This window comes from Haliotis cracherodii, unplaced genomic scaffold (genome assembly GCF_022045235.1).
Source record: "Haliotis cracherodii isolate W230 unplaced genomic scaffold, xgHalCrac1.p SCAF_2, whole genome shotgun sequence".
NCBI classification, from domain to species: Eukaryota; Metazoa; Mollusca; class Gastropoda; order Lepetellida; family Haliotidae; genus Haliotis; species Haliotis cracherodii.
In genome coordinates, this window is record NW_027266275.1 from 41,636,026 (window position 1) to 41,653,454 (window position 17,429).

Here is a 17,429-nt window from a genome sequence, read left to right on the forward strand (position 1 = left end):
CGTCCTGTCATAACACCTGTGTGGTGGGTGTTCTGTCACACCTGTGTGGTGGGTGTCCTGTCATAACACATGTGTAGTGGGTGTCCTGTCATAACACCTGTGTAGTGGGTGTCCTGTCATAACACCTGTGTAGTGGGTGTCCTGTCATAACACATGTGTAGTGGGTGTCCTGTCATAACACCTGTGTAGTGGTCATCCTGTCACACCTGTGTGGTGGGTGTCCTGTCATAACACCTGTGTAGTGGTCGTCCTGTCACACCTATGTGGTGGGTGTTTTGTCATAACACCTGTGTAGTGGTTGTCCTGTCACACCTGTGTGGTGGGTGTTCTGTCATAACACCTGTGTAGTGGTCGTCCTGTCATAACACCTGTGTGATGGGTGTTCTGTCATAACACCTGTGTAGTGGTCGTCCTGTCATAACACCTGTGTAGTGGTCGTCCTGTCATAACACCTGTGTAGTGGTTGTCCTGTCATAACACCTGTGTAGTGGTTGTCCTGTCACACCTGTGTGGTGGGTGTTCTGTCATAACACCTGTGTAGTAGTCCAGTAATTAAAAGGTCCAGGTTCAACAAAATTGACGGAAAAGGTTTATTGCTGGATTTTGGTGCCTTGGCACCTATACATTAAAATAAAAAATAGTTTACCAAAATCGAACATGGGGAACCATCCGAAAATAGGTCAAATCCAAGATGGCCACCAACAAAAGTAATAATAGTCATAAACGTGGAACCAATAACAAAAAAACCATTTATGATGAGTCTATCTATATTAGCTTGCCAGGATAAATGCAAAGGAATGTATATTTAACAATTTTGAAAGGAAAATTCACATAGAAATTTAAAATAATGCTTCAAAATGACGAAAAAGTACATAAATTTGTTAATATCAGTAATTCTTGCAGAACATGAACCGATTTATTATAATGTTGACGTTTCGCATATAAAATCATGCAGTTTATTGTCTTCACATAAATAATCAAGTTAGAAACAAATATAATTGAAAAAACCCAAAGTATTCCCTTCTTCAAAATGGCGGCCGAGCATACAATGTTTTAAAGATAGACCTCAAGAACATAAAGGTATGTATAAGCTATTTTTCTTTTATAGCTAAAATGAAAACTTGTATAATATATAGTTGATTGGCTCTAGAGAGGAATAACTGATGAAAATATGAACAAATATAATTATAAAATTTGAAACAGAGCCTTAATATTAACATCAACATTTGTTTACAGGAAAATCAAGGGAGATAATCCAAACTCCGGGAAGCAGTTATTTTTCTCAAATGGTATTACCTTCTCAGAAACTTTATTAAAAGTTAATTCAGAAGATATAATCAAGACATTTAGCACAAAAATCATTTGCTATAATCAGAAAAGCAACATTTGTATCTGGACACATGTCAACCATATTTCTATCAACTGTTACTATTCGCAGGTGACTATTCTCAACTGAAGGTGACCTATGTAGATCACAGATGGTGACTTGTTTGCTATGTATGGAACCAGTTAACCTGGACAAACCCCAGGATTATGTGAAGTTGACAGCAAAATGCTGCTGTAAATTTGATGCACCAGACATCATATACAACTGTAGCCTGTTGGTACACAGTGTCGAAGTATGCATAAAAATCCAAAGGCAATCAAAGTAGCTGAAACCTTTTGATCATATGTTTAAGCCTTAAATTTTAAAACTCACTGTTTTCTATGTGGTACTTTTACAAACATCCATATAGAAGTGTACTTCAGCCGTGCGATGGCTCTTCAGTTACTCAACATATGTCTGCAACATACTGTGTCAACAGGCAAGGTGATTGGACCAAGATGGTACAGTCAAGTATTGTGCCCATATACAATCTACCAGCTGAAGAAGCTATCCATCACCATGCTTGTGATAAGAATTTTCGGAGAGGGACAAGTATACCTGCAGCTTATATTGAACATGGGGAGGCTCCACCAAAGAAACGGAGACTTGGTCGACTGAAGTGTATGTCCTAGATGACAGCATTTGAGATTGCCATTTATTACTTGGAAGAGAATGATGATGAAACGATTCCTTTGGACAATTTGCATCACATTATGAAGTCAATGAGTGCACTGAGTGATGATCAACTACACACTACATCTCAGCTGAAAAGGGAATTCATGAATCACTATGGGAACAAGGTATTCATAACTAATCAGGCAACAACCTAACATTGCATCTCTTACGGCATATGAAAATGTTGCAAAGGTGGACAAATCCGACATGGTCAGTTTGATTAAAGTTGGAGGAGGATACGTTCATACGCAGGTATAGAGCATGTCGAAACATGTTGATGTGTATCTCGACAATGAGCAGATGGCATTGATTGACACCAATCTTGATTACCTCCCACATGCATTACGCATCCTCCTTCAAGCTATCATCAAGAGCTGAGCTGCATCATTGGGTCAGGCAATAATGCATTCGAAATGTCCCCATCATTTCTGCCTCCTCGACAAGTTTGACAAAGTATCACACTATAACACATATATGGTCATCGTAATTTAGTGGATATGATAAGCCAACTCGGTTTCAGCTCCTCGTAAATTTAGAAAATTCTCGGTGTCCACTCATGGTGTTCACCTAATCAGAGACATTGCAGATACATTCGTGCAATACCAGGCTGGTTATATAGATCATGCCAGCAAAAGGTTTGATGGGACTGACTCAATCCATGTTATGGGCGAGATGGTGAGACGGAGGGTACCAAGAGTTAAGGTGGACTTGGATGATGTTAAAAAAATCAACAGTGTCAAACCATTCTCACAAAGAAATCCAAAGGCAGTGCTGGCGAACATTATCTATTCACCAACTGGTGACTTCTGTCTTGATGAAAAGAATAGCAAACTAGATAATTTGTGGAGTGCGCCACTTCTGTGTGTGTTGACCACTGTGTTCCGGTTGCATGCAGTTGCTCCATTCTGACATTCCATACCCCAGGAAGAGCTCTGAGATATTCTTGTTGATTATCAACGTGACACCAAGTGACGAATCCTGTGTCAGATCAACGCTGGAGTATATTTCCAAATATGCCAGACGACATGGAATCACGCCGGTTATTACAATCGACCAGCAACTTTGGTGAATTGCATACATGATCATTGAATCACGGCCAGCTGAGAGCCCCTTGCATCAAATAGCCCTGGTCTTGGGGGGATTCCATACTTAGATGAGTTTTGTGGGTACAATCTGATGGCTGGATCTGGGTTAAAGGAGATCATCACTCAAGTATATTCAGAGGGTAGTACAGATCAGATGTTGTCCGGCAAATCTGTGTCACAAGCTGTGCAGGCTCATTTCTTGAGGAACCATTTCTGCAATGCTCTTATCGATCGTGTTTGATGGTTATTGTGGTGTTTTTTTTACCAAGGATGAGACCCATCAGAGAAGAACAGGAAGTGAGATTGGAGTGGATGTGGATTTCACACCAGACTTGATTCTGAAAATGAAGAAAAAGCCCTTTTGGCAAATGAAAGAAACAAACAGAAATTCATCACTCTGTTGGGGTCAAAAATTGAAAAAGGTGGGTTTTCAGATTAAACACTCATCCAGAGATGCTGACTATGACATTTCAATGTCTGCTTGTACATTGGCTCAAACACAGCCTGTGGTAGTGGTAGGGAATGACACCGACCTTCTCATCCTGTTGCAATATCACTTCAGACCCGATACCATGAAGCCATCTTTCTTCAGACAAGTACAAAGATCACTGACATCTTCATCCTACAGATGATCCTTGATCCTAATCTCAGCCATTCTTTGCTCTTTGTACATGCATTGTCAGGGACCGACACAACATCGAGGCCATATGGCATGGGGATGGTCTCAGGAATATTCAAAGGTTTTTAATGGTGACAGGTGGAAACCATGCAGAAATCGAGCAGGCTGGTAATCAGGCACTTGCAATCCTCTGCTGCTGTATGCCTGGTTTGGATTTGAATTCTGAACGTGTGACAATATTCACTGAGAAGGTATGTATCAAGCTCAAATTACCTACCCCGTCGACACCTTCCACCGACATCAAATGCTGCCAGATTGCCCAGCCAACGAGTCTGACTCCAAGTGCAGACCTGGCTAGGCAACAATATGGATGCGACAGAATGGGGCTGGACGTTTCACAAGAGCAACAAGGGCACTATATTGAAACCAATCACAAGGCACCAAGCTGTCACTCCTAAATTTCTGTTGAAAATAATCAGATACAATTGCACTGGAAAGTGTGATGAAAAAAAATGCTCATGCAGAAAAAAATTGTCTACAATGTACCTCAGCATGTGGACAATGCAAAGGGATGACATTTTCAAATGGACCCAGTCATGACTTCTCTGACATTACTGAATAATCGTCTCTTCATGTCCAGAATATGAGTGTGAATATAAAGACTGTCTTGAACTTTAGACATTTAAATTGATAGTAAGTTTGACTTGTAAACTGTAGTATTGCAGGGTTATTCCCGCTTTATAAGCCCGTGTTAAGTATTTTGTAGTCCGATATGGAACAATTGCAATTTTTTCACATTTCGGGCAGCTGTAATATATTTCTGTGTAAGATTTCACTTTAAAATTATTAAATATATATTCCCCTGTCTTAATCTTATGAAGTTGATTATAAATAGAGTCATCATCCATGTTTAGATTTTGATTGATTCTTTTTTTTTTTACTTTTTCGAATTTCGTTTGTATTGATGGCGGCCATCTTGGATTTGACCTATTTTGGGTGTTTCCCCAAGTCAAATTTTGGTAAACTATTTTTTTTTTTAAAGTAGACCTATCAAGGCAGTGAAATGTGTTAAAAAACCTTTTCCGTCAATTTTGTTGAACCTTCATGAAAAATAAACCTTTAATTACCGGACTATAGTGGTCGTCCTGTCACACCTGTGTAGTGGTCGTCCTGTCACACCTGTGTGGTGGGTGTTCTGTCACACCTGTGTACTGGGTGTCCTGTCATAACACCTGTGTAGTGGTCGTCCTGTCATAACACCTGTGTAGTGGTCGTCCTGTCACACATGCGTAGTGGTCGTCCTGTCACACCTGCATAGTGGTCATCCTGTCACAACTGTGTGGTGGGTGTTCTGTCACACCTGTGTGGTGGGTGTTCTGTCACACCTGTGTGGTGGGTGTTCTGTCATAACACCTGCATAGTGGTCATCCTGTCACACCTGTGTGGTGGGTGTTCTGTCATAACATCTGCGTAGTGGTCGTCCTGTCACACCTGCGTTGTGGGTGTTCTGTCACACCTGTGTGGTGGTCGTCCTGTCATAGTACCTGTGTAGTGGTCGTCCTGTCATAACACCTGTGAAGTGGTCGTCCTGTCATAACACCTGTGTAGTGGTCGTCTTGTCACACCTGTGTAGTGGTCGTCCTGTCATAACAACTGTGTAGTGGTCGTCCTGTCACACCTGTGTGGTGGGTGTTCTGTCACACCTGTGTGGTGGGTGTTCTGTCACACCTGTGTGGTGGGTGTTCTATCACACCTGTGTGGTGGGTGTTCTGTCACACCTGTGTGGTGGGTGTCCTGTCATAACACGTGTATAGTGGGTTTCCTGTCAAGTAGAGACCTCAAGGAATATTTTCACATGAAACATCAAAAGTAACTCGTTTACTTAATCCTGCAGCTCCATAATTTTTTAGGTATTGTCTAAGGTCAAAAACATTACCTGTGTTACCATGTTTTTGTCATTCAATTTCAATCACAACTCACCAATATCTTCTTTATTTGTTGTCAAATGTTTGTTCTGTCCGATGACATTGGTACCGCCCAGCTCCTGTGGTCAGTCATCCCATGCCATGATTTATGCCATTTGTCATGGTTCAGAAAAAGGGGTGTGCTTAACTTTTTTCTTTGTGTATATATATAGTTTGTTTCCTACATTAGAATAAACAAAGCAGAAACAGACAGGGGTCCATGTGAGAAGATGTATGTACATACCTATCATCCAGTACACAATGGCGGAGAAAGCAGCCACTGGCACCAGCCTCATGGGAATGACATCACAGAAGACTTTAGCCAGGAAGTAGGAGGACACCCGGTAGAAGCCACTCACGTTCTCATGCCTGCAGGGGCAGTGTTAGACTCACATTTAGGCCCATAAATAAACTTATCTTATTTAAAAGTATTTATATCTGTAACTACATTATAATCCAAATGAAGCCCAAAATAATCCTTAATTTCTGAGGCATCTAGACTTGAGTTGGACTACTTTTTGATTCTTCTCTGTAGGGTCTGGGAGACAGCATAAGTAGTGGCAAACTATCAAACCTTTGATCTCTCCTTTACAGGAAAGTTAAGTAATAGGGGGTTTAGTCTTTGTTTTTTAAACAGAAATGAACATGTAACCATGAACTTACTTACTTAAGGTGGGTGTCATCGGAACTGTCCTCGAACGACTTGTATAGTACAACCAGTAAAATTATCAAGTTAGGATTACTATTATAATTAGCATCATGGCAACAAAATATCTTTCAAGCTTACATGAAAATTGCTCTCTCTTTGATAAAAAGTTCTACTGCAGACAAGTTGCCAAACACTTGATTCATGATGATGAAGAAGAAGGCACCGACTCTGGAAGCAAAACAAATTGACCTGGTACAGACTAGCTCAATACAACAATAGAAAACAAACCCATTATTAAAACAGATGTATGCACTGTTTCTGATACTTCCTATCTTTTGAATGTCTAAAATATTTACAACTATATTATCTGTTTTCACTTGCAGCCCATGTCATTTACTAGCAACCCATGTTATTCACTAGCAACCCATGTCATTCACTAGCAACCCACGTCATTTACTAGCATCCTATGTTATTTACTAGCATCCTATGTTATTCACTAGCAACCCATGTCATTTACTTGCAACCTATGTTATTCAATAGCAATCCATGTTAATTACTAGCAACCCATGTTATTCACTAGCAACCCATGTCATTTACTTGCGACCTATTTTATTCACTAGCAACCCATGTTATTCACTAGCAACCCATGTCATTCACTAGCAACCCATGTCATTCACTAGCAACCCATGTTAATTACTAGCAACCCATGTTATTCACTAGCAACCCATGTCATTTACTAGCAACCCATGTTATTCAATAGCAACCCATGTTAATTACTAGCAACCCATGTTATTCACTAGCAACCCATGTTATTCACTAGCAACCCATGTTATTCACTAGCAACCCATGTTATTCTCTAGCAGCCCAAGTTATTCACTAGCAACCCATGTTATTCACTAGCAACCCATGTCATTTACTAGCAACCCATGTTATTCAATAGCAACCCATGTTATTCACTAGCAACCCATGTTATTCACTAGCAACCCAAGTTATTCACTAGCAACCCATGTTATTCACTAGCAACCCATGTTTTTTTCTGTAGGACAAAACACAACTTCATGTGTTTATTTATGAATGAAATGTAATATAATTGTGCATGGAATAAGAACTTTGTCTCAGCACACTTCTATAATTTAAAATAATATAACATTTTTAAAAAAGACATTTGTAATATCTAAGATGCAATTAATGTCATGCAACCCGAACGTTTTGTTCTCTGGGACGACGCTCTACCACTAGACCATGGAGGTGGTCTGTATGAAGAAGGCACTACGTAATACAACGTCAAGTCAATATGGGACACTTCACAAATAATAGCAAAATATTGGTATCATCCAGGCAATCAGCATGAAGCAAAAACCATAATGATGAGTGAGAATTAATGAAAAATTCACCATTATTCTTGCCTCTATGGGCAATATTTAATATTTCTTTCCGACTATCAAAAAATCATTCTGCCCCAGTCCTTTTTCTTTTTAAGAAAAATTCTGCTTAGTTGTGTGAAAACAAATCAACTTATTGTAATTAATCATTTATCAATTATGATATGTAAAGAATATAATTACATAGCCAATAGCAGATTATTGTGCTTTTTTAACATTGATCTTCAGGGTCCACTGATGCTCTTGTTGATTGAGCATGCAGTGAGGAAGCTGTGGATGATACTGTGTAAGATTTGGATGTTATATAAATCTATGTTAGTAGTAAAAACTGATATTTGTAGAATTTTCCTATTCGGAATATTCTATAAGTAATACGTTACCACTGTTATACCGAGGCTGTTGTCTCCCACAATTGCTGCTATAGCGAAATCTACCACAGAGATTCAATTACCTCATGCAGCACGTGTGTAGCCACCTGGGCTGCCATGTGACACCCTTCACTCTTGTCTCTTGCCAGAGCAAGTGCTCGGGGGACGGTCGGGCGGGCATCAGCCATGTGGTAACATATTACTTATAGAATATTCCGAATAGGAAAATTCTACAAATTACATTAAGTAATTACACTGTTATACCGAGGCTGATTACCACAGTAGGCGGTGGGGAGCGCTACAACCAAAACCTGACAGCTCGTTGTTCCTTTTCCAACCAGCGGAAGTAAACAAGGCAGAAGCACTCGATGCGCATGCTCCGAGCTTGGCGTTACCCTATAGGAATACCAAAGCACTGTCAAGCGCATACCGTAAGGCTCAATCGTCTATGCCAAATGATTGGTGACTCAAAACGGCCTCACTGGATAGGTATTTCATCGCCGCAGCAGATGAGAACACAGTACCCGTGTGAGCTGAATCTTGTGGTGTGCGTGCGCTGGTTTGCGGGACCCCCACTCCTGTACCCACTGCCCACTGTGGGGGGGGGGGGGAGGAGAGAAACCATTGGAGCCGACCCAGATTGACCACCGTGCAAGGTCTGACGCCTGAGGAGTTGGGAATTGAGCTGGGCACACCCCTGAGATGACCGCTTGCGCCGCGATCAGCGGCCCCAGCACACCCTCCTCATCAGAAACCTTTCTGAGGTAATGATTGGCCAGTAACAACCTCTCAATATTCTGTTGCCGCTAGGCCACGGATCTCGTGCGGGTTTGACCCCGCAACCGGTAACCCCGTGACCGGTACGCCAGATTGATGATGGAACGAAGCCAGTTGCGAGTTATGTCAGCAGTCCGATTAGGGTTACACGATATGAACAGATGGTCACGCCCTTGTCTGCATTCATTCGAGGCCTTAAGATAATACTTAAGGGCCCTAACAGGACACAGTGATCTGTCCTCGGTATCAGCAGGATGTAAGATTTCCTTGAGTGATCTTACAGTGAATTCTCTCTCCGTCTGGCCAAATTTCTGATTCTTAGCGCCGAAGCCCATGAGTAGGCCCAGGCGGACCGCTCCTTTGTTGCCCCTATCGAATCGAACCTTGGTGACATCGAGTGAGTGTATTTCCATAAGTCGTGCCGCCGTGGAGAAATGCTGTTTTCCAAGTCACATGCCGGAACGAAGCACTACTCAAGGGTTCATACGGAGCCTCCATAAGTGATTTCAACACTAAGGAGAGATCCCAGGCCGGTGTCCGAAGGCGTCTCTTTTTAAGATCTTGCTGCTTGAAACCCTTGATAATACCCCAAATCACCGGCTCTTTTGAGATACTGGTACCAAAAGCAACATCCCGTACTGTAGCAACAGATGAGACATAGTTGGCAATGGAACCCCCAGAGAGTTTCCGGGTCTCTCGTAAGTGAGACATGAAACGAGCAATATCCTGCACAGATACCTTATCTGGCAAATGAATGTGATGTTTACAACACCACTTTGTGAAAATAGCCCAGTGTGCATTATACCCCTTCTGGGTAGAATCATGATGCATACTAACGTATGCCCGAGACGCCCGACTAGAGAAATCTTTCTTCCTCAGTCGCTCGGTGACAACATCAATGCGTAAAGATTGAACTGCCCTGCGTTTGGATGAAGTTGACGGGTGTGAGGGTGGATCAGCATATCCGGTCTCATAGGCAGTGGAATTGGCGACTGCGTGGCCTGGGCCAGCAAGTTGGGGTACCGCGATCTGTTCGGCTACATGGGCGAGATCATTAACATCCGACAGCGGACTCCTCGGAGCCGGCTTAGAATGAGTGGTATTAACGCTGTCAGCGTCCATGCCCGTCCAGTCTAACGCGAGAGCATCGTGATCGATGGCCCTCGGGTCCGGGACTGGTGATACAAACAACGGGAGTTGATTGTTGAACCGTGTTGCGAACAGGACGACCAACGGACGACTCAGACGTTCGCACAGCCACTGAAACACTACTGGATTGAGCATCCACTCCGTGGGGCTCCGATCCCGAGGCCTCGACAGAGCGTCTGCCAGTATGTTCCGCACACAGGGGATGTGACGGGCGCGCACCTGGCACAGTATACTGTCCACCAGAGCGTAAAACTGGAACGTGTGATCGAGTAGTTAGTGACTGTGGGTTCCCCCCAGTTTGTTCACATAAAACGTTACCGTCGTGTTGTCGGGCACCGACTAGACGTATGCTACCAGTGATCGACTGCGTTGATCACTGCCTTGAACTCTAGGCAATTGATGTGAAGACCTAGTTCGTCTACGCACCACAGTCCCGAGCTCACCTCCCCTTCCAGATGGGTGCCCTAGCCCACTAGAGAGGCGTCTGTATACAGGTTCAACGTGGCCTGGAAGGGCAGCACAGAGACTCCTGATAAGACGTTGCATGGGACCGTCCACCACTCCAGATGCCGGAGCCGATCTGGGAGGGCGATGGACACACTGTTCTTCCCCTGTGCTAACAACTGGATGAGAAACCGTTGCAGCGGGCGGAGTTGGAGACGACCCCGTTTCGTGCAGTCTTGGGCTGATACAAGTAGCCCTTACAGCTGTTCCCAAAAGTGAACAGTCTGTTGCACCGCTAAGACTTTGGCAATCATCGCCTGAATCTTGTGCCACCGATCTGGGGGGACAAAGAGGCGATGGGTCACCGTGTCGAACCGACCTCCGATGAACTTCAAGTTCTGCGAGGGGGTTAACTCGCTCTTGGGGAGATTGACAATCAACCCCAAAGCTCCAAGAGCCGAAGTGCGAAATCGAGTTGGCGTGACAGGGTGTCCGTCATTCGATTGGCCACTAGCGAGTTGTCCAGGTACGCGAAGTACCTGATAACCTTCTTGTGGAGGAACCCCACAAAGGAGGTGGTTAACCGATGAACAGCCAGGGAGCGGACGATAGGCCGAATAGGAGTGCTACCCATTCGTAGTGCAAGCCTTGAAAGATGGACCTGAGATACTTGTGATGGTCCGAATGAATCGGAACATGCAGATAAGCATCCTTCAGGTCGATCCATGCGAGCCAGTCATCGGGCATGATCAGTGCTTTCAGGTCCGCCAAGGTCAACATACTGAACTTGGGCGGTTTGTGTAGGTAAAACCTCGTTGAACGATTTCAGGTTGTGAATCACTGTCCTTCTTGGGAACCAGAAATATCCTGTAGTAAAACCCCATTTATTTCTGGTGGGGCTAACCTGCCGATGGCATCGGCGAGGATAGGAAGATCGGTTTCCGAATAGTAACCTGCCAACGGGGCAACGGTGAGAGGCGGATGCGCCTTGAGATCTAGCCGATAGCCGTACCGGATCGTGTTGACCATCCAGGGGTCGTCGAACACTTGTTCCCAATTCTCCCAGTAAGTCTAACCCCTAGGACTTACTGGCCGCAGCATCCTGGGGGGAACTCCGGTTAGGAGCGACACCCAGGCATCGATGCAAGGACCCAACAAGATCCAGCGTGTGCCGAGAGGCCTCGGCGGACACAGCTGCCTGTTGTTCTTTCAGAACGCCGGGGATCTTGCTTTTAAACAGGGTCCGTGCAGACCAAGGCTGCGTGCGACATTGCAAGCATGGAGTGCCTAGCGATGGTGTCCAACTGCTGCAAGGTAGTCTGCGGCACCGTAGCAGCCGGTGGGGCACGAACACCCAAACACCCGACGTGGGCCTCCGCGGTGGGAACGGCCTCGACGAAGGAAAGGTCATGCACCGGGAATGAACCCTTTCTACATGACGGCGGAGGCAACAGGAGTCCCAGACCGAAGGCCGCCGCAAAGGCTTTCTCCAGGGAAGGCTTAAATACCTCGCAACAAGGTTGAAGCAGTGAAAGCCTTGTCGGACGACTCCTCGTAGACCACGGCGGAACCCACGGAGCCGGGGATTTTCCCCGGTACCGGCAGGGGCTTGGGCATGTCCTTAAAGAGGTCATAAACCATGGCCACGCGGTCCTTAACCGATAGCAGAGCCAACGGTTCTGTGGAAGGACCGGTGACCATGGGAGCCCCCGTCGCACAGAAAGACCCCGGCCACCGAAGAGGCCGGGGACGGAACAGCCAGCGGCCTATCCTGGGATAAGACCGCCAGCTTGGAGTCAACGAGTTGCGAGAGCAACGCAGTAACGGATTCCCCGGTCACATCAAGGGCCACCAGGGGATCCGCTGCAGACGTGGAAGTGGTACCCGCAAGGGGAACCCCACGTAGAGCCTGTAGTGCTCGAACGCCTCAGGCCCCAGACCGTCGCACAGGGCGCACCAGGCGCACCTGGTGTCCCCACAAGGAACCCTGCACCGCGGGCAACGATCGTGGGGATTCCGGGACGATAGAAATTTGCGGCACACCGCGCAACGCCTGGTTGCGGGAGTTGAGGGGGTGGAGCACGGCGAAGTGTCCATGTCAGACATTGTTTAAGCTATAAACAAACAACAAAATAAGGTTACAACACAAGCGCCACAAATATTCACAACGAACATTATCACAAGAAAATAAACGAATAATGCAAATATAAAACACACACATATTTTAGCGTTAGAGAAATAGGTGTTGCAAAAAAAACCAAACATAATATAACAGGGGAACGTAAGACGCAACGTGCAGACGAAACACTCCGTAAGTATATTAAGAAAAAGGGCGGGATTTTTTTTCCCCTTTTGGCCGGGAAAAATATTTCCGAGCGTAGTTAAAGCAACGCCCTGAATAGATAGAGTTTATATGCAAGTAATAAACAGTAATAAATATCACCGAAGGATGGAGAAAACAGGAACGCTCAGAGCAGTCTTTGTACGTCTTGCTGAGGCAAGCGAAGAGACAAGAGTGAAGGGTGTCACATGGCAGCTCAGGTGGCTACGCACGTGCTGCATGAGGTAATTGAATCTCTGTGGTAGATTTCACTATAAGAGCAGTTGTGGGAGACAACAGCCTCGGTATAACAGTGGTAACGTATTACTTAATGTAATATATTTCACAGTTCTGGTTGTTTTTTTAACATCATTACTTATGCTGAATGTGTCCACAGATATTTTCAAGCATGTGCCATTTGGAAGCCACTGCAGCTTAAACCCCAATGATTGTTTCGGCCTACTGAACTCAAGACTAGTTTAGCGTCTAGCGTTACACAAACAAAGGGGACATAATTCTGTTATTCACAATCAAATCAATCCAATGCTTGAATCAAAGTCTACCTGTATTTACCATTATATCAAAGACCTGTAATAGTATCTCTGGTGCTTCATTTCATACTGCTATTGATACTGCATACATTTGTCCAAATATAAAAAGAGCAATGACAGTTAATTATGATGAAATACCGAACTAAAAAAAAACCTATCACTTACATCACCCTTCAAAATTTCATAACAATATATATCATATACTAGTAGGTTGCTCCTATATTGAGTTAAACTGACAGGAAAGATTGATGGACAGCACACATTCCTATATCGCCACTACTGTCTACCGTCTCACCTGTTCTGAATGCCTCCTGTTGCGGTGTCTTCCACGTCATAGTAAATAGCACCAACAATGACAGCAAAGATTATCATTACGAACACCTGAAAACACAACAAGAATTATCAAGAGATGCCAAATAATTACCAAGAACTGCAGAGAAAAAACCCATGCAGTTCCAAACTCTGCTTGACATCATGGGGATTGAAACATTTCAACGTTCCCTAAGCTGGCACACTCCACCACATAATTGACATTATGATAATATGCTTTCTCGGTATTACATGCAGGGGAATTATAAACATATATATATTTCATTTCAACATACCTGCCAGCTTGGCGTGGAAGGAAAGCCGGAAGTGATACAGGGTCCCATTCCACAAAGGGATTTTAGTGCCAAGATGTCCGTAACTCCCATACTTTGACATAGGCTTATTGTGGTCATAGAGATAAGAACACTTTGAGGACCGGCGCTGTCCTTAGATGGTTAACCTTTTGGGGAATTATGCTGACAACTTCAGGAACAGAATCAGGGTGAATCAGGATTTGAACCCATCACAGAATTGTGGCATGTCTATGGGACATAACTTGGGCAACTGGGCCACCTGTAGACACTATTTCATTTATGAAACAAGTTCAAGTTCTTAATGCACAAAAAATAAAATAAACTAACTAATATTGCTCCCACTCATTCACCTGCAATATGGAGGTCTGGGGATTTCGAATGATGTTTCTTATTGTCCTCCCTGAGACAACCCTCAGCTGAAACAGAAGAATGAATATCTATTACTATTTCTTACTTCCTCAGTTATTTGCAACTTCATATTCAGAAAATAAATTCCACAGGGATCCAAGCATTAATGAAGTTAATATGTACAGGGTTAATAGGCTTTGTACTATCTACCTGAGTGAGGAAGGAAGTGGTGTAGGGCACTCGTGGCATCCGAACAACTGTACCATTCTCCTCATCCTTCCTGTACTTGTCATAGATCACCATCACCTCATTCATCAGTCTGCAATGAAGGATGCTCCAAGTAGTTCCTTTGAACCTTACTTGTACGTGCAAGTCGCTGAACCGTGTTTGTGTACATAAGATGCAGAAGGTGTGTCACCCTGGAGTGTCTGCTCTACAATCACTGTCAGTGAGCAAGTGACTTGTGCAGGGTCGATTACTGATTAGAAAACATATTCCGCCAACAATGTAACATAACAATATGAATATTTATTTGCTTATTTTTTTTATTACGTGTTTGAATCGTTATCTATCATGTAGTTGTCCTATTTTCGATCACAAACGTTGATACTACTTAATTTCGTTTATTCGACATACTCGTTAATCCGACATAATCATATGGAACCATTGATTTGGGATTAACGGGACTTGACTGTACCTACTTTTGATGCCATCGTGACTCTTTGAAACTCTGTACAAGATTTTCTTGGAGATTCTTGCTTACATCTGGAAAAATAACATTAAATTCAAGAATACAAAAAGCCTTCCTAGAAAAGTGATTGTAAATCATTGTAAGCAATACTGAATGATATGCATCAAAGTGACAGTGACTTGAATGTGCAATTGTACAGGAACTGTCAAATGAAACAGAAAGGGGAGATAACTCTGTATTGACAGATTCACAATTGTGTATGAAAAAAAGTTCCTTTTCAGCTTCGAAAAACTGCTACAGAAAAAAATCCCTTTATTAATACAATGAAACATGTATTTCATTCGGGTCAATACTTGTTTGATATGAGTCTAAATATGTCTAGCCTACTAAAATACAAAACATATTGAATATATTTTCCATGTACATGTATATCTAGGCTGCCATCCTGTTCTTTTTCACATACTGCACATACTGAACTCTTTATCAGATAAGTAAACTTTAACAAAGATGTTTAATACACTGGTACTGAGTTAGCTTCAACTATCATTATCAAGTACCATGATCAGTTTCTTGGGATCTAGACAAGCTCAGGATTTTGGTATTAGAAAGGATTTCGATCATATACCAGGGTATTTTATTACTACGACCTGTGTAAATATTTGGTGTCAGCACACAACACTACTGCATATGATTGTGTAATGGTGGACACTTGGGTATGTATTGACTGACTGGCAGTAACTGATCTCAGTGCTAGATAAATGGTTACCCTTGCCTTATTTGTCCACAGAGCCAATGCTTGGCATTTCTATTAGGATTTACAGAATCTTACTGAAAATCGACACAAAATAAAGTACAGAGTGCATTCACCGGGTTGAGTCATCAGAAGATGACAAATCCTCCTGGCCCCGACAAATTTGAAAGAACAAATCATCTGATTCATCTGAATTGAGCAGTACCAACATTTCCAACCATAGTTAAAGTTGTTGACAATGGAAACTCAAACAAAACCGTTTTTCTAAACTCAAAAACTATCAAAAGGCAGTTCACCATTAGACCTATCTATGTGCCAAGTTTGGTGATGAAATATTGTATGGTTTTCAAGATCTGTTTCGAAAACGACATCTTGCATGGATGGCTGGGCGCATGCACAGACTGAGTGTGTCCATCTTAATAACCGCAGCAAAACGTGTTCCGCTGGATGATAAAACCACCAAGGCAGTCAGCTGTTTTATTGGAATTAACATAGTTATATTCAATTGTTGTTACATTTCTTTGGGACCCGATTTCAAACCCCTTGACCCAGACAGTTTAAGGCTTGCTTCCCCTGAATCCCTTCGCAGTCATGTTTCAACCTTAAAGTAACATCTGATATAAACCTGATTTATCATCCAAAACTGGCTTTCACAGGAGATATCGCTTGGGTGAGATCAAGCGATATCTACACTGTAGATATCGCTGCAATGAAATTGCATCACAATGCTTTGCAGACCATTGTGATGTCATTGGTTACCATGACATCACAATCAAATGACATCACTAATGGCTCTGCTACTGAAGCTGTTAGCAGAACTTTTTACACTTAAGACACTGCTTATTACTGTCTACAAACTGAAAAAGTTGGAAGAATGATGTTGGATGATAAATAAAATCTCACCCTCTTGTCTTTTGATATCAAACATATCAACACTCGTTGATAAAAGTGGAAAAATCCTCGGCAAGCCTCAGAGTTTTCCCACTTTTATCAATTCGTGTTGATATATTTGATATCAAAAGACACTCGGGTGAGATTCTCTATATGTATGTAACCTGGCAACACAAGATACAGACTCAACTCTACCATCTGCCATGTAAGGTATGCAGCATGGTTGGCCAAGTAGCTTTGCAGAGTTGCATCCATTAACCATGCCAGGATCCGATAGTTTTGGGTTCCAAGCCAAGATTCTAAGCTTGCTAGTACCATGCTTGAACTAATGGGTTTTACTAGCGTTAAATATCTTCAACCTGGGCTTTGTGAAATTTCCCCCTCTTTAAGTTGTCATGGTATGAGTATAACGACACAACTCAAAAACAAAACATAGCAGATTCAAGTCTACACTTATATTCACTCTTATAAGGTACATGATTTACGTATTTCAATGATGATCAAACTCTATGGTTATAAATGACTCGACAAACCATTTCCATTAGCTTTCTTGTCTTGTTGGGCCCCAAAATTGGTGACAGTGTTGTAGTCGCCATTGATGACATCCAAGAAGAAGTCGGGAGGATTGTTGTGTTCCTCACAGATGTAACCTGGAAGACAAAAGTCTCATTTATATTTGCATTCTGCTTTATAACATTTCTGAAACGGAAAAAGACTTTCTCCATGATCTGTGGGACTGAAGTATCTCAGGCATAAGCATGTTTCAAAAAGCCAAC

The 17,429-nt window shown here is 43.0% G+C and overlaps 1 protein-coding gene across 2 annotated transcripts in view; it reads right to left on the reverse strand.

The window, feature by feature from the left end:
* LOC139468112 (broad substrate specificity ATP-binding cassette transporter ABCG2-like) overlaps positions 1 to 17,429 on the reverse strand; it is a 55,363-nt gene that overhangs the window by 10,086 nt on the left and 27,848 nt on the right. For both annotated transcript variants that reach the window (XM_071249848.1, XM_071249847.1), the window contains exons 8-14: positions 17,187 to 17,303; positions 15,022 to 15,085; positions 14,531 to 14,639; positions 14,323 to 14,388; positions 13,645 to 13,730; positions 6,497 to 6,586; positions 5,954 to 6,078 (exon numbers count right to left, since the gene is read on the reverse strand). In XM_071249848.1, coding sequence (XP_071105949.1) covers positions 5,954 to 6,078; positions 6,497 to 6,586; positions 13,645 to 13,730; positions 14,323 to 14,388; positions 14,531 to 14,639; positions 15,022 to 15,085; positions 17,187 to 17,303 — 657 coding nt within the window. The remainder of the gene's footprint in view (positions 1 to 5,953; positions 6,079 to 6,496; positions 6,587 to 13,644; positions 13,731 to 14,322; positions 14,389 to 14,530; positions 14,640 to 15,021; positions 15,086 to 17,186; positions 17,304 to 17,429) is intronic.